The 18,356-nt window shown below is 30.9% G+C and overlaps 2 protein-coding genes, 1 long non-coding RNA gene and 1 other non-coding gene across 6 annotated transcripts; 2 read left to right on the top strand and 2 right to left on the bottom strand.

The window, feature by feature from the left end:
• Positions 1-441: 441 nt before the first annotated feature.
• Trnak-uuu lies at positions 442-514 on the top strand. Its single transcript has one exon. It is a non-coding gene; the product is annotated as a tRNA-Lys (tRNA).
• Positions 515-1,078: 564 nt separating this feature from the next.
• Positions 1,079-5,067, bottom strand: LOC105841139 (ribose-5-phosphate isomerase). Of its 2 annotated transcripts, XM_012688271.3 has the most exons (7): positions 4,369-5,067; positions 3,952-4,058; positions 3,793-3,853; positions 3,215-3,330; positions 2,998-3,131; positions 2,495-2,636; positions 1,079-2,397 (listed from the first exon to the last, which is right to left on the bottom strand). In XM_012688271.3, exons 1-7 carry the CDS (start codon positions 4,388-4,390, stop codon positions 2,194-2,196), a joined length of 786 nt encoding a protein of 261 aa, XP_012543725.1. In that variant the 5' UTR covers positions 4,391-5,067; the 3' UTR covers positions 1,079-2,193. The 2 variants fall into 2 exon arrangements, with proteins under 2 accessions (XP_012543725.1, XP_012543724.1); XM_012688270.3 differs by having other exon boundaries at positions 3,952-5,066.
• On the top strand, positions 4,020-9,483 carry LOC118645069. The gene is made up of 2 exons (XR_004962825.1): positions 4,020-4,105; positions 5,194-9,483. It is a non-coding gene; the product is annotated as an uncharacterized LOC118645069 (long non-coding RNA).
• Positions 9,484-10,202: 719 nt separating this feature from the next.
• Positions 10,203-18,127, bottom strand: LOC105841140 (E3 ubiquitin-protein ligase KCMF1). Of its 2 annotated transcripts, none has more exons than XM_012688272.3 (8): positions 17,899-18,127; positions 15,770-15,937; positions 15,231-15,370; positions 14,820-15,016; positions 14,255-14,447; positions 12,904-13,121; positions 11,923-12,397; positions 10,203-11,500 (listed from the first exon to the last, which is right to left on the bottom strand). In XM_012688272.3, the coding sequence occupies exons 1-8, from the start codon at positions 17,912-17,914 to the stop codon at positions 11,306-11,308; spliced, it is 1,602 nt and encodes a 533-aa protein (XP_012543726.1). In that variant the 5' UTR covers positions 17,915-18,127; the 3' UTR covers positions 10,203-11,305. The 2 variants fall into 2 exon arrangements, with proteins under 2 accessions (XP_012543726.1, XP_012543727.1); XM_012688273.3 differs by having other exon boundaries at positions 11,366-11,517.
• Between the last annotated feature and the right edge of the window lie 229 nt (positions 18,128-18,356).

Here is an 18,356-nt window from a genome sequence, read left to right as displayed (position 1 = left end):
ATGCATATTAATATTTTTAAATTTACAATAATACTAAGTTATTTAAATTTCTCTTTTGGCCGTTATACTAAAAAGTAATAATAAAAATTACAAAATGTTAATAGCAATTTTTGTTTTTAAAAATAAATAATTATTTATAGAAGTTTTAAAATTATAGATACTATATTATAAATATATATTATTAAAAAAGTTTTTTAAAAGTAAAACGTGATACAAAATTCATATATATACATGTGTGTGTGTGTGTTGTGTTGTGTGTACACTCTAGAATATTTAGAGTATTAATTTTTTTAATTTTATATTTTGTTTATAAATTTATTATTATAAGTTTTATTTAATATAATATTATTATAATTTTCAATAAAAATCATATATATATACGTATACAAATTTTCAATTAAGCGAAATACTGTACAATATTAACCTTCGTATATCTGAATTGCCCGGATAGCTCAGTCGGTAGAGCATCAGACTTTTAATCTGAGGGTCCAGGGTTCGAGTCCCTGTTCGGGCGTTTTTTTATTACTTGGAAACATGATTTATTTTGGGAAGAACAATTTTTTTATTAATAATAAAAAAATAAAATACTTCTTTATAATCATGTTCAATATTAATAATGAATAAGAGCGATTATATATTATATAACATTTTTTCCGGGTTTATAAATGTCTTCTTATTTTATATATACATGTTAAACGTATGTACAGTTGGCGTATTCTAAATTTTTTAATTCAATGTTAATATTTAAAAAATTATATGCATATAAATATAATAGAAAAATATTAATAAAGTCATATAAAGTAAATAAAATTTGTCTAATTGTTTGTATATATATAATTACTTTTATTAAGCACAGTGTAGCTTAACAAACTACTGTAATTTTAGTGTTGATCCATTTGTTTGTCCATCTATAAAATTTTTCAGAAGCGACTTAACTTTTCTAAATTTGAGTTTGTCAATAGATATCTAAATTGTCAGTTGGGTCGACAAAGAGATTATTATTGATATTTAAGAATATCTTAGATCCATGAAGGTAAATAGCAGTCAAATTAGTGATTATAAAGAAGCCAAACCTCAATTCTATTGAAAAATTATTTTTTATTTATAAATGTGTGAAAATTAGAATACAAAGAATATTGTATAAAAATATATATTTTTCACCTTGTTTTTATAGCTATACAACCTGTTACTTAGAAATAAACATTTTTTAAAATACATGTTACAAAAAAATTCTGTTATTATTTATATTTAATAAATCGGCCACGTTCAAGTAAACTTGTAAGTAAACTTATAAAGTATGCATGAGCATGTTTGAGCAAGTTAATTGGAATGTATAGGTAACAAGATTGCACAGTTATTTTTGACTTATGTAAACAATTGTAGTAACTTTGAAAAATCATTATTACTTATACTAAACTGACTTGCTCAAATAAATCGAAGCATGTGTAGCAATATGGTAAACTTCAGATTAATAGAAAGTTAGCGTTGCAAATAAAAGTAATTATGTTGAAACATATATCAAAGAATAGCTTCTTAATTATTATATTATTTTATACAACATTAATATTAATAATTATTCTTAATTAATTAATATTAATGTTGCATAAAATAGATTTCAAATTTTTACTTGGCACAAAAAACTCTATTCACACTGTTTTTAAAAATATGTTTTATAAAGCGATTACTTCTCACTTTTCTCATTTCCATTGTTAGATTTTTAATATTATTCGGTTAAAAAGTAATTCTTTGGTGTATATTTTACACAATTTACTATTAAACTGAATATGGATATTGCAAAAACACGCTTGTGCAAATCTATCGATCGTAATGTCTAGCTGACTAAACTGCACAGTTATCACAAATATTCGACAAATTTATTTGAATGTATGTGACCAACTTTACAAAATATGCGATCTATAGTATGACTTGTTGAAATATAAAATACTTTATGATTGAAGATAATTACAGTTTATACATATTAGCAATAAAGAAAATACAAAATCTACTGTTTACAAATTGCGTACATAAAAAATATGAAAAACATGTCGATGATAACGCAACTGGAATAACGCATACAGCTAAATAAAAGGCAAAATTGCAAAGAAAGGTTATCGGGAATCTTTAGCTTTAACAATACTATTTGTCGAACTTGTTTGACAATGTACATCGAAAATGTACACACATTAACGTACATTATGAAGACTGTTTAATTCCTTTTTCCTGTACACTACCATCCTCCATGCCAAAGTAAACTTTGTTGGTCATATTAAGAAATAGACCAGTTTCTACGACTCCAGGTATCAAGGATATTTCGTTGTTAATACTATACCAAGATTCTATGTTTTGAGGAAAACACCAATCCAGAATAAAATTACCATTATCTGTTATTACTGGACCCTATAAATAATAAATATAAATTATTTGTATGTTATTCATGATACTTAATTTAATAATAATAATAATCTACAGAATTAAATAATAAAAATATATTTACAGCTTTAGCGACGGCCATTCTGAGTTTCAACTTTCCTCCATATTTGTTTTCAATTTTATGTTGAATTGGCACATATGCTATAGGAATTACTTCAATAGGAATTCCCTTCTTATATTGATCGCCAAACTTTTGTGACTTCTTTCTGAAATATAAAATAAAATATAACAGTAAATTCTATATAATCTCTGTACCATAATATTTTTGTTAATTGCAGTTATATACTAAATCGATTATATCTAAATTAGTATTAATAAATGCAACAATACATCTCTAATAAGTTAAGAGGACCAAATCAAATTTTTTTTTCTTTTAGTTTAAATTGATTCTGTCAGTTTAGTATTAAGCTAGCACGCATAATTTTTTTGAAGTAGCACATGGTACAAAATTATCCTTAATGATATAATTTAATGTAAAATAAATAAATAACTAAAAGTTTCAATAGATATTTGATTTGATGTCAATGACTTGGTTCTGCTAATAATAAAGATCAAAAATATACTTACGTATAGTCTGCTATGATAACAAGGCGCTTGGCACAGGAAGCAACAATTTTTTCTTGTAGCAAACACCCTCCACCACCTTTAATGAGATTCAGATCACTATCAACTTCATCTGCACCATCAATTGCACAATCCAGCTGTATTCATATTTAAAAAAATATATAAATATAGTTTATAGAAATATAAATGAACATATAGAAAAAGAATATTTATGAATTACCTGTGGATAAGTTTCTAAGTCACCTAAGGTTAGATGATGATCTAGTATAAGTTGACGAGCTTGAAATGATGTAGGGATACAGATTACATTGAGTCCTTCTTCTTTAACACGTTCGGCTAAAAATAAAACACTTGCAAAAACCTACAAGCTTGTAAAATGAAAGAAATTTAGAAAACAATTTGTGATATACTTGAAAATAACAAAGCATTTGAGCATAAAGCTCAAAGAATACGTAATATGTAATATTATGTATTATATATATTTTAACAAATGAAAATTTTAACAATTGTAAGGGACAAAAATACATTGATATATACAACACTCAATGTGTACAAGTTATAGGAATCAAACCTTAAATTTTAACTATGCATTTCTTATTAAAATAATTTAAAGAAATAATGCAAAATTTAAATTTAGAAATAATGCATAAAACATCTGAAGACATGTTAAAATTTTAAGTTAAAGAAAATAATTTTCTGTTTATAACATTTTCAACATTTAAAGTGCAAATCTCCAATAAAATCACTTTTAATTATGTAACACAATTAATAAATATTGAATTATCAAGTCGCTATTACCAAGTTTTTGAACAGCATAAACCACAGTGGATCCACTGCCAATCCCAATTGCAGTGTTATTCTGAAGAACATATCGTCGAAACATGTTAATACATATAACCTCTAACAGATGAATTGTACGACTGATTACACGATTTCTCTGGAGTAAAATCTACTTACTTGGACATATTCGTTCACGGCTTTGTAAGCTGCAATTTTCTTGGCGTGAGCAATTGTTTGCTCCATTTTCGACGAATCTCCTGTAACACTGTGCAGCGATCTGGCAGCTATTCGTACAAACGAATGGATCATGTGTGCATAAAATGTATTAAAGGTTATGTACAATTATCTATGCGTAATATAATCTTCATTATCTCGCCGCACGTGTGCGAGTATGAAATGAATATTATGAATGTGACATCGATAATTAATCAATATTCGAATTTGACACTCAAATTAATTGATGTTTAACCTATATGGAAACCAACGCCTAAAAGACGCATAGTAAAAACTATACGACGATTTATTACAAACATGCGGTTAAATTAACTTATCATGCAGAAAATTTTTAAAGACTTGATAAAACAATAATCGTACTCTTGGAATGTGGAAATTTCATTTTATCAGCATCACTTTTCTCTCTTTTTACTGCTGGAGCCGAGGTGTCACTAGGATTTTTTTTCGTGTACCGAATGTTTCCATGAAATTGAAATCTACGTTTTTTTGTCTTCCAGGATACGTTCTCTTCTTCTGACTTCCTTTTCTATCCATTTTCTCTTTACACAGTTTGTACAGCAATGCAAAAAAAATCGCTAAATATTATATTAGACATCCATCGTACTGCAAACTTTGAAACGAATTGAACGATGAGTTTCCAAATAAAATCGAAAATATCTTTGTATCTTACTATTTTTAAAGAACGTCTCTATTATACTCTATTCTTAAGGAACCAACACAATAATAAAAGAAAAAGAAACTTTTGAGAAAGGACATACAAATAAATCTATTGCGACTGCGATGCTAGGTCCTGACAATTATCCTGACACGGTGTTTGGTTACAAACATTTATAACTTCTAAGAATTATTTCCAATTTTTTGACAACACTTTCACTTACTTATTTTAAAAGATTTCTAATATTACATATATTAATATATAAAAAAATCGATTTTTTACCCCAAAATAATACCTTCTTAAAATCAACGCATATATATTAGCTTTGTTTCTGCTGTCATATATGTACATTATATTAAACCTAATTTACAAATTAAATAAATTTATTTGTATTGTAGTTGTTTTGTTAGAATAAAATTACGATAGTCTACATTTTAATATAAATAACGTTTTTCAAAATTAACTTAATTTAATCTTGCGCAACTTAAATTGAGTTACTTTTTTATTCATGCAATTTTTCCTTTTTTCAGAAAAAATGTAGGACTGAAGACTACCTCAAGAGCTCTTCAAGAGTATGTTAATTCTAGTATGGAGGATGAACTAGCAAACATTGGTCTTTGATTAAATTTTCATTATATTCAGCGTCAGAGGCGTATAACACAAGATACACAACCAAACACAATTTACATTTCGACAATCATTATGTATAAGATTTCACTTGGATTTTCTCTCTATCAATACTTAATAGTAATGCTCGTCGATAGCTTCCCGTTACCTCAAAGAGCGTCGCGTTAACACGCGACAGCTTCCTGGTTATCAATGCATCCTCTTTTCTCTTTCTCTCATCGTTCATTCACACGTTTTCACTTTCGTGCATTCGTATGTATATTCGCGTAGCGTCGTCGATCGGAAAGTCAAGTAAAAATCCGCGAAGAATTCCATTAGTTGCGTACAATTCGCGTAATTATTCGCGACAATTCACTTTCAATGTAGATGCGAGTCCTTGGCGAAATGTCGCTCGGTACTCCTCGAGACTCCTTTCTTCTTGATTGAAGTTGCCTTCCGAAGAAAAGCTTCATTGATTCTCGACGATGAAGAAGTTCACCGCTTTAAACACCGGCGACTTAGAATTACAGAGCATTTACTTCGCCCGGTAATTAAACTTCTTCCCCTCAAGAAATGATCGCTTCACTTTTCTCTTGTCTACAAAATTAAGTTCTGTCCGGCATCAACCAATCTGAGTCGAATCTCAGGCGCTACATGAAAAACGTCTCTGTATGGATGCGACAAAATGTGCAAACTAATTAACACCATCATCTATCGCACAAGTATCTTGCAACTATGTAGAACGTCTGATTGCAACAATCTTCTTTTGCGCTCTGTATATATTGGAGAAAACTTTTTGAAGTGAGGGATTCGGGATTCTTCTTTTTTTTTGCATATTCTTGTGCATTTTATCGCACCCCGTTTCTTCAGAAGAGCAGCGCAATGGCAAACTTGTATCTAAAATTTTCTTGGAGAATCAGCAACTATCGTCAGCGTGTGTCTCTTCTTTCTACCATTTATACATCTATTACATATGGTTTCGCTAGCTTCTAAAATTCTTCCTTCATCAGTTTTTATCATCATGCATATTTATCTTTCTCTTTTTCTTTGCATTTTGACTACGGCTCATGAGGAGAAACACATTATCAAAATTAATCAGAAATCAAAACTGTGTTTTTATCATCAGGATTGGAATCGGTATAATTTCTTGAGCTCAGATTTTCAGAAATTTTTTCTTATATTTTTCAAGACAAGAATTCTGCTGAAAACTCTCTATACAATCAAACATTGAACTCGCCGAAATTACATCACATTCCGCACTTAATTTTAATCAATCAACAGCGGGACCAAATCGTGAACGAGAGTTGTGAATTGTTAAAAAAGTGACGCTTTCATTGTCAGATATTTTATTGTACTTATATTGAAATTTTCCGATTTATATATATGACACGAATTACAGCGAAATAGATGATAGAATATCTTCTTCAATATGAAGATTAAGGAAAATCTACGAGAAACTTCGACAAACATTTTGAGAACTTCGGAATTCCGTACATGTAGTTCATGTCCAAGTATTTCACTCTTGATCACGAGCCTGTCCGGCTGAAAATGGATAAATTTGTCTTCTACAATTACGCCTTGTCTTGCACATCTCCGAACGCTTGAAGCCGAACGGGACCACTTTAAAAGCGGGATAAAATGTACAGCTAAAACGAAAAGACTTGATATTCTTTCCGCGAAATCGTTTCCCTGTTCTTCCGTTATAAAAGAGCGATGCCAGTTATCGCATTGCAACGAATTCGATTAACACATCGCGATCCATAATGCTGGACCTACGATCCTCTAACTCTAAGAGGATCGCATTGCCATCATTTTTTTTACGTACGATTATTCACGCGAAAAACTTGTTTACATATTCTATATGTACACTATTCCTACTTTCGACACTTCATACAGGCATGCTGTAATATTCGCCAAACGAACAAGGTATCCGTGAAATCATTTCAACTTAAAAAAGATCAAAGAAATAATAAGGAAGATAACTGTCTTCTCGCATTCAATGCTAACAGAACGCGTGCAATAGCTATGTCAAATCATTTTAATGAAGAGGACGCGTGTACGCACATAAAAAGAAATGTTCTTACGTCCTTACAGTACATAGATTGTTACGAGCGGTTTCACTTGATCTCCACTCCACATGCACAATGACAACATTCCCTCCGTTTTAAAATTATTAATAATTGTCTAATATGTTACAAACGGTCCGTGAACCTATACAAGCCTTAAGATTATTGGATTAACAATTAAGAAACGGTACGGTAATAAGAGCACAATACAATCAGAATTAAATTTTCGATTTAACAGACTCCACTTTTTTTCCGAATATGTAATTCGCTGTTTAAGCTCTTTCTCATTTCTTTTTTTCCCCGTCACATATTTTTTATTATCTATGACTACATTGTTATTTTAGATTTGCTTCAGCGTGTACAAACATAATTAATTATGTGACCGTATTCAGGAAACGATATACTAGCACGTGTATGTGAACACGTGCCTGCTCTGTGCATCTATCTACACACACACACACACACACGCGCGCGCGCGCGCGCACACGCACGCACGCACACGCATACATATATGTATATGTATATAATTCTCTTACATGATAGACAACAGTACGTAAAATGTAGTAAATACAAATCGAAACATTGTTGGTAAGGAAAAGGAGACAATTTTCCAATGTGGAATATGAAACGAGGAAGGGAAATGTCGTACGCTCTCTTCTGTCGGGGAACTGCAATGACGTTATTGTGCTCGATTCCGTTCTGCTCGAGACGTATTTTTTACAATCGTGAAATATTTACTTGCATACACATCAAATCCTAAAATTTTTTCTTAAAGTCCGTTCCACACAATCTACGAATTAAATTTTAAACTCAATTTACAGTCTCTCGACAATAATTGCAGAGGGCTAGTTGATAATTTTTAATTCGAAAAAACTGACTACTTTATAGAATCTTTTAAAAATGATTTCGCAATGATAATAATATTGCGCCGCGAATAACGAGTATCTAGATTCAAGAAAAAAAGGGGGAAATTTTATATCCGACAGTGACGTGGAAACAAGGGAAACGTGTAATGTCTCATGTATGAATAAAGATGTAGTGTATCTTGCAACTTAAAGAAAAATATAGCTTCTGTGATTAATTACAGAAAAAAACTGATAAAAATTAAGAAACTGAACTTCTATTAGAGTCTTGCTTCGTTCCTGAACACAAACACTCTCCAGATTAGGCGTGAATCGTCGTGTAAATTGTTTCATGATTTGAACAGTTGGTAACGTATGGTGCAATAAATTCGCTCAAATATCCGCAATTTGATAATTTTACATACGCATTATGTTTATTAATATTAGCTCAGTACAGTATTAACTTCATCACGGAACATCATGCGCAAAACTTTCGCAATGCAGGCACATCCGCTTCTAAAAGAGGTTGTCGATTCCTTCCACGTAAATTTTTTCAGGCATCCTGCATTAAGGCAATTAAGTGCATCGCGTTTTATTTTCGGACCTATTTCTTCACAAAAATTGCAACTAATTATATAATATAAAGTACAAGATCGTAAATAACTATTTAAGGAAACTCGTTCGAAAAAGTATACATATGTCGAGTACGGATAGAGAGGCAAAACATTCAAAAAGATTAGACAAACATCAGAAAAATGACAATTAAAAATTAAATAAGTTTTGTTTTCTAGTTTTTTAAATTTAGTTTTGAAGTTTCTCGATCTTGCGCACAGAAAATGAGATGATCAAGCTCTGAAGTTTATACTCTATCATAGTAGATTTGCACACTAAATATTTCAACTCTTCTTTTTTTTTCCTCATAGATCTACACGGCGTGTATATATCATTTTTATGCACTTTGTAAAACATTGCATAATTTGTAGTCATCACATCTTGCAGATACACGCTCACCTTGGATCTTAAGTGAAAGATAATTTGGATTAAGAACATCGATGACAGGACAAGAGAGATGTATATGATAATGTACATGCAAAAAAAAATAGGGAAGAAAATATATAAGTACTCAAAGAAGAGAAACAAGAAAAGCAAATAACGCTAACGTATGATGGAGCATCTTCTCGTTTCTACTCTTAATAGAATCTCACAGATGCATTCGTATACATTGCACGCACTCATACAATGTTACCGAGGTTATCTTTGTATGTATGTTTTAGAGAAGAAATAAATAAATTTCTATTAAAAAATATTAGGTACTTGTATTTAAAAGATTTTACTTGTTTTTTTTTCGACAAAATTGAAAAGAAAGATTTGAAGATCTTACATTACCAAATCACACGATATAAAAATTGTTTTTAATTTGTGTTTTAAACATGTAGACCAAAATGTGAATTTGATAGAAAACAATTATTGCAATTATTTAGTGCCTTAAAATGGAGTGATTAATTTAAAAAATTTTATTTCTTAACTCTGTGCGTTAAATCGTACATTTAATATTAAAAAAGATTATAATATATAATAATTCGGAAATTAATGTTGACAAACTATATTTAAATAATAGTGAAACATTAAATACATTTAATAAACGCCAAAGATCGTATATTTTGATTTATTGAATTTAAAGTTTGACATAAAATAATAATTATATTAATATATAATTATCTAAATGTAATCTCTCCACTTTACGACACACATCTTTTTATACCATATTTGTGCCAAGGGATGGTCCGCCAGTACCGAAATTTTTACTAATTTTAATTTAATTATAAACTATTTAATATATATAGAAGTCTACTACATAAAATTTTTTCTCAACATATCTATTCTTTTCGTAAATTCTTTTATTATTTAGTGTATGTAAAATGCCACGGCAAGTGAACTTTACTTAAATAAAATGATTAAAAAATAAAGGAAGTTTCGTGTAAACTACGAATGATAATTATAGACTATAAATGATTTTCTTATACATTATACCAATGATTTATTGATTGTAAAGCATATACAGGAGTCTATTATAACGAAAATTATAATCTAAGTAGTCATCTGAAAAATATGCAGCAACATCGTTCTGCATTGTTAAATCATTCGTGACATTCGTTTCTACAATCATTTTATGTATCATTTTTTTCACTATTAGTGCGCCGGAGAAGTTATCTGTAGGTTAAAGCAATTTAAAAGCGTTAGTATTACGGACCAGCCCAGGCATGATTTTGCATTTGTGTATTTTTACCTGAAAAGAGGGAGGCGTATCGTTTTTTTACGTACATAGCACATTAGCGGTCGATCGTTCGATTTGTGCATTGAGAATATAGATTAATAAAATCTCTTGCACTTCGTATTGTGATAGCAAATGTGTATAATGTACACAAAATGTGGAAAACCTATATTTGCGTACATATTCGTTGGATCAATATATATCAGAATATTGCTAAACTTTTATATCCGTATGCTGATCCAAGTAATTAATCCTTGTTTGTTCGTACTTTTTTCCGATAACAACGATTAACAACCGAATGATAAACGCTAATGTCGCTTTGCCCTCTCATAAGAATTTCTTTTTTACAACACATTTTTGTTGATTCGCAAACACCTGCTCTCCAGCGGATAAAAGGTAACGCCGTATCGTGGTAGCACGTCAGCGTGGAAGAACGTGGCAAGACTCATTCGAAGAAGAGTAGTACACGCGAACTCTATATATTTCGAGCATGACTGCAAGAAGTGTGAGTTATGTACATTATTTGCAAATATGCCGCAGCAATCAGCGAATCAGCCCTTGCCCTTGTTCCATGTCACGTAACAGCAAAAATGGCGAGATTAAAGTTTGGGAAAGTTGTAATAGCGTTAGGGCACAAAAGGATGAGGACGAGAATGAGGATGAGGAGATAATGGTGGAGAAGGATAAGAAGGAGAAGAAGGAAAAGGAAAGGAGAGGGCGTTTCGAATAATTATTAATATATAATATTATAATAATAACAATAATGATGAGGTGTTCTAAACAGTGCTAGGACTAGTGCTAGGGAATCCTGTGTGAGGAATTAGGGTTGAGGATGGGTATACGGGCTAAGGAGGGGTTAGTGTGGGGGTGGCGGTTCCGTGGATTGATTTCTGCCATCTACTGCCCTAACCGGCTTCCTACGCGAAGAGCCTGTCACTCCGACTGAGCCAACTCCACCTCTGAGGTAAGCAGGCGCCGGAGCTGCTATCGGTTCCCTGATAGTTCCGGTACCAGTATTCCTAATTGGTGGCGGCAGTGGTTGCTGCAGTACCTAAGTCACACGAAATTCTATGAGGACTATTTCGATTTTCTACCGTCCATCAATTGTCACTTCCACAATATCGTCTCTGGAACTAGATATAGCGTGTATCGAAATAACACTGATGTTAGCATTATCCATAAAATGTAATAAAATTAGATAGAGAGATAAGCGAGAGATAAATTTATATGTGGGAAAGAGATAGATGCCAGATATTGCTACATCGAGTTCCAAATATATTATTATATTATATATTATTACATATTTTAGAAAGTAATACATTAATTCCAAATATATAACTATAAATTACAGATATTATTATACAGTAGAAAGTAATATAATAATTCCAATTATATTACTTTCTTTTTTGTCTTTACTCAATTTTATTAATATTTTAATATATCATATTATTTGTCAGAAAAATAAATGCTTACCAATGGCTGAGGTAATACACTATGCATCAATGTTTGAACTATAGGTGGATTTTGCGTTGCAATGCTATTAGGATTCGAGGATAAGCCCTGATTTTGCAGACCTGAACCTACACTGCCGGTAGTAGTAGTAGTAGCAGCAGCAGCAGCAGCAGTCTGTAGAATATGCGATTCTTTTTGCTGCATAGATGCCTGCGATGTCACGTGTTTACTTGTCGCTTGTTCCCTCTTTGCTTCCTGAGTTACTCCCAATTTCTTTGCAGAGACAATGGAAGTATTCGCATTTGGTGTTTCAGGACTGGTCGTGGCAGTAGTCGCATTCGACGCTGGTGTTTGCACAGCGCACTGCTGCTGCATCAAATCTGACAATGTTTGGGAAAGTGTTCCAACGATAAGTTCACGTGCAAAAAGGCTCCTATTTGCACTTTCGCGTTCAATACTTTGCAGTTGCGAATCAGATGGCGTAGTTATGATGCATCTACACAAATATAAAAATAGACATCATATTTATCAAGTTAAATTGAATGTTACAATATTTCTTCTCATCGTTTTATTAAAGTACATTAAATGTTTTTCTTTGCTGTACTCATAAATATAGTTTTTTCAATTATAAGTATCATGTTTTCAATTATAAGTAACATGTTGATATATGATAAAATGCAAATCATTGTTGTCTGAAATAGATATGTAGATATTTATAATATGATTTTTGGCAACTATTTACAAAACATTATCCTGCACATTTAATATATAGATTAACAAACATTATTTTTTCTTGGACATTGTATAAATTTTTAAATTTCAATATATATATATATATGTAAATAATTCGAATTAATATTCTACACTAGCAATGTGTACTTGACATTAACTAACTTGTTTATCTACTTAATAAACCTAATAAATTGTGTAAATAATTTTTTTGCATTTGTCATCTTGAGACATATGTGCTAATCAAAGATTGAAAAAAAAAAAGATACGTACCTAGGTAGGAGAGACATATTATTCTGTGAATTAGTAGAAGACACACCGGACGGGTTGGCCGCATTGGTCGCATTATTATTACTACTTGTATTATTCGTTGTCCCCATAGTAGTAGTATGACTGCCACCACCGCTGCCGCCACCCCCACTGCCTCCACTTACAGAACCGATAACTTGCGTCTGTCTTCTGGGTAATCTTTCAAGTTGTTGTCTAGCAGCCTAAAAATTTGTATTAGTAATCATATAATTAAACGTGTAAAAATAATTAACTATTTTTTAACAAAAAATAAATTTGTTCTTTTCAGTTAAATTTCTTATTCAGTTTATTTTTCACTTTTTCTCTAACATAAATAGAAAAAGAATGATAAGTAATTAAAACAGATAATTTTTAAAAACACGTTTTTTTTGTAGAAAAAGTTTATCAATTAAAGTCAATTTGCTACTTAGAAAGAACTGGCTGGTCATTTCTAGAAAATAATAAGTAAATTAGTTACTTGCACACTCTTTGTTATAATAATTGTACAACTATTGAAATAATAACCATTTAAATTATTCACAAGTCACCAATGAAAATCACAAAAAAATAATCAACATAGAGTAATATTGATAAAATCTATAAAAAATATTCAATGATTTAATTAACTTTTTAATCATTATTGCCTTTTTCGAACTAAATATTTTTAATCCTTTAATTAAACATGTAGATCGGGTCCGATGCACCTGGGAAAAAGCTAGCAATCGTAATCTTAATTATATTAAACATGTAGATCTATGGCGTCCAAAACAAAGTACATGTGCTAATTAAAAACTAACAGCTACCTGACTGGCTCATAAAAAATGATAATTACATTAAATAAGTAAGAAATTATATTAATAAAATTACTCTATTAATTTATATCATTTATAAAAACATTACTTTCTAGTTCTTCTAATATCAACTATATTTTGTTGCATCAGTAGAACAAATTACAAAGATTTATTAGTTTACTTCTGTATTTATCACTATTATTGTCAAAAGTTTTCTTAATCTCTTGGATTAAAGTAAAAAACTAAAATAATTTCAGTCAATAACTACCTGAACAAAGTTTTTAAACCTTTATCTTTTATTTTTTTTTCTTAAATAGCATTTAAATAGCATAGTATAACATTACTATTTTCCCGATTTCGTCCTTTTTTAATATGTTCTATTATATCTGTTTATCATTCTTATACTTTTAATATAAAATTATCATAGCAAACGACCTATATATATAGATTGAACGTTCTTCAGACGTAATTATACACACGATGGAGATTATGTGTAACTTAATAAATTTTAAAAAATATATACTTTTTTTAAGCAAAAATTATACCCGAACTTGTTGTCGTTCTAATTGCAATTGCATTTGTAATTGCTGTAGTTGTGTAGGTGCCGATGTACTTTGTCCACTTCCACCTCCACTTCTACGTACTCCCGACAATTGAGACAGCAATTCCGCAATTGGATCTATACCTTCGCGATTACTCGGGCTCAACCCTCCAGATGAACTGAAATGCATGTTGGACCTGCAAATTTAATAATATTCTAATAAATATTATATAAGACAAGATAATAATGATATTAAAATATTGTAATTAATTATACATAATTTGTCAAATTCTTATTTTAAAATATATTTTTACAATCTAATGGCAAGTATTTATAAAATAGTTTATTTATAAAAATGTAGTAACAGATAGAATAATAATTCGCAAAAAAATCTTATAACATTACAAAAATCTGTATAAAGATCTGTAAATATAGTCAATTATAAAATATAATAATCATGAAAATAAACATTAATTTTAATTTATATTTTAACCAATACATTATAATATACATTATAAAAAAATAATAATAAATAAATAAGTCATTAAATATTTATATCTTGTACACACCTACGGCCACGAGGAGCTCCAACGGCTCTAGATGGATGTGGTATTCGTCTAACACCGTGTCTACTTGCAGTTGGTTCATCCAGAAAGGATATCAGGTCCCTTGGTCCACTGCGATGCTCTAATGTCAGATGGCCAGCAAAATCGTCAGTTACATGATTAGGATCTCCACCTGGTACTGCTGCACATACTGGACAAACCTGTAGCAAAAGTATACACATTATATATTTATGTAACAGTTATGTATTTAATTCATTAGCTCCTCATTAACTTAGACCGTTTTGCTTTTATTTTTTTAAGACACTAAAGAATTACTTTGAAAAATATAAAGTATATATTTAAAAAAATGTTTTTCAGTCCTATATAATTGCATTTAGAAGGAATGGATTAATTTTTTTATACAATTATACATACGACTTCGAAAGAAGTATCCGGATGATCAGCAGCAACGTGTTCTTGTAACGTAGCCTCGGTAAAGCCCATTTTTGTACAATAGGGACAAGTCAAAGATTGGGGCTGTTCCACACTCACACCTTCACCACCATAGTATAACTCTATTGGAAAGTTAATCAGTTACAAATAAATTAATATATAAATTGATTACAGTAACATCTTTCATTTATAAATTACTTAATATTATTATATAACATTAACTGTTTTAAAATAAATTTTGTAATTTACTTTTCTTTTTACAAATTTAGGGAAAGAAACAATATTTATTTTTACAAATTAATTAAAAAAATATATAATTTAATATTTAATCACTAAATATTTTATCTAATTATACAAGTAGAAGTTTGAGTTGTAAAAAATAATATTCCTCAAGTATTTATAACTGTAAAATTTTAACATTGAAACAAATAAATTTTTTTATATTGTTTTACATATTCTGTTATATAATATATGTAAAAAGTTCGACTATAAATTTATTTTTAAATATATTTGAATCTTACCAAAGTCAGATCTAGTAAGTATGCATTGCATAGGATGATCTGTGAGGTGGCGAGTAGTACTGGCGCCTCCCTCGTAGCAGCTGGCACATAGATCATAATCGTAGCATACGAGGCACTTGTATCTACGACCCCGAAAATTTCCCTTCAAACAGGAATCACAGCTAACCCCTAAAACAAAAACGTTTAATTCAGTATAAATTTACAAACATTTTTAATGTTACATGTACTATATATGTTACATGTAAATTTGTACTATGTATGTTACGTAAAAATTTGTTAAATTTTTAAATATTTTTAGCTTTTCATATAATAACATTATTTTTTTATAATTTAATCAATCTTCAATAATATATGTATAATCATAAATAAAATTATTAAGCATATAAATTTAAAAATCATGATTTAACACATTGAGAATCATTAAAGTTATTCCAACTTTATGCGTTTGATAATTTTTACTAGTTTTAAAAAAGAATTAAAAATGATAGATCAGCAAAACTAATCAATGCAAAATAGTTTAAAAATATTAAAATAAAGCAATAAATTATATGTAAAGTAGAGAAATTAAATCAAATATCAAATTTATCATTCAATATATAAAAATTAAATCTCACATTATTACCTTTTAATTATTTATCATGTACATTATCTTTAGATTTTTTAGAGAAAATGTGACAAAAAAATATATGTAAATAAAAAAAACCAAAGGCTAATTAAGAGAAAAAAGAATAATTTATACATGTTAACAAAGCACGACTTTAAGAAAATTATCTGAGTATCTATGTGAACCTTCACATAAATTTTAAACAACTTGATTCTCATAATATCAAATAATGTGAAATTTTATTACTGTACTACATTAATTAAAACAATGTCTCTTAAACAGTATTCAGCATTTTTTTTTAAACAAATATTATTTTGCGAACAATGTTTATTTTGTGATTATATTATGTAAAACACAAACTCAGAAATACTTTTAACTTGCCAATAAGGAATTACTATTATTATATCCAAAGTCAGATGACTATATAACTATAAATAGCAATGTGGCAGCAAATACGAGTCATAGTCTCGCAACAATGGAAAGCAGGATTTGAATACAATATATACTATATGAGTATGATAAATATAAAAGAATAACTAATCTGATAACTCGTAAAAGGATGTAAATTTGACACATACATATTTATTATAATTAGGCACTATAAAATTCTATACTATTTAGAGTCTAATAAAATATTACATTTAAAGTTCACGACATATAAAAAATACTTGAATTTCTAAATGGTACTTTAGCTTGAATTTTGCATCAGACATGATCATTATATAACATGTCTTGTACTCTGAAAAATATGTAAATTTTACTCAAGGAGCACACAGATCTTTCTAGACTGTACTGTCACTCAATTGATGAAAACCTTAATTTTGCTCCAAAAATCTTAAAGGTCAGAGGCTTGAGAGTAATGAAGCTCATAAAATCATTTTTATGACACGCATGAAGAAGCGATATTGTGATCTCAAAGAGACGGCAGATAAATCCGCCCAAGGCCATAGGTCGCTATGCAAAATTCTCGTTAACCGTTCGTGCGATCGGTCTCGTGAAGGAGTATCACGATAACGTTGGAAAAAGGCTACAATATGTTCTAAAGGCAAGACTTCGTCAAGAGAACGGGCTGTGGAGCTAAGAGAGGATCGTGCTGAAAAGGGGAGTCAGCTGAGGCGATACGGTGACCTGACAGCTGATCGGACGTGGTGATCGACAATCGAGCAGGATGGGCCGTGATGAAAGGAAAGCGAGCATCGTCGCGAATCCCTGGGGATTCTTCGGGAAAACGTCGAAAATCCGTAGAAATTCGCGTGAATTTTCACCGTGTGCTGCCATCTGGCCTCTGACATTAGGCCCCTCGGCCACGGGAGCTCGCAGGACGTGTCCCGTGTCAAAGGGATGTCCCCGCGACTCGACGGTCCCGCGGGCACCGTCGCGAGTTCCCGTGGACGCACGGCGAATAATCCCGTGTACTCCGCGCGACTCGAAAATCATCCCCCGCGACTCCGGGGCCGCGTAAAATTCTCGCGCGCGGTCGCCCGTCTCGCGAGCTGACTTGCCTGGCTCGGGTGCATGTACGTACCTTCATGTCGACTCATTTTCCGTTTTAAAATCTCATATACGCCGAACCACGCGAACCCCTCGCGATCGCACGCTCTGCGAGACACGACCGTTGCTACGTAGGCACCACGGCGTCGCTCGGTCACGGGTCGACGCGACACGGGGAAAACATCAATCGTCAAACAAAAAATTTGTCGTTAGAATTTTCAGCGTAAAACCTAACCCAACTAGGCTGACGAACGTGACGTCACGATAGATCGGCCTACTGGGTGTTCCGTTGGACGTTACGCGCCACCGGCGCCGTCTATTGGAGCTCTAGACATTACAAAGTAGCTGTAATTCTCATCAGCGAATCCCAATAATCGGGTTTTTTTTATTGGCTGTCTCTTTGCTACTGTCCTTTTTAAATCAAATTAGTCTACGGAGTTTTCGGTAATGGAGGAATGTTAGATATTTGAAATTAGAAATTAGAATTTTAGA

Source organism: Monomorium pharaonis, chromosome 4 (assembly GCF_013373865.1).
Source record: "Monomorium pharaonis isolate MP-MQ-018 chromosome 4, ASM1337386v2, whole genome shotgun sequence".
Lineage (NCBI taxonomy): Eukaryota > Metazoa > Arthropoda > Insecta > Hymenoptera > Formicidae > Monomorium > Monomorium pharaonis.
The sequence above is the reverse complement of the archived record's forward strand: the minus strand, read 5'-3'. Positions and strand labels throughout refer to the sequence as shown.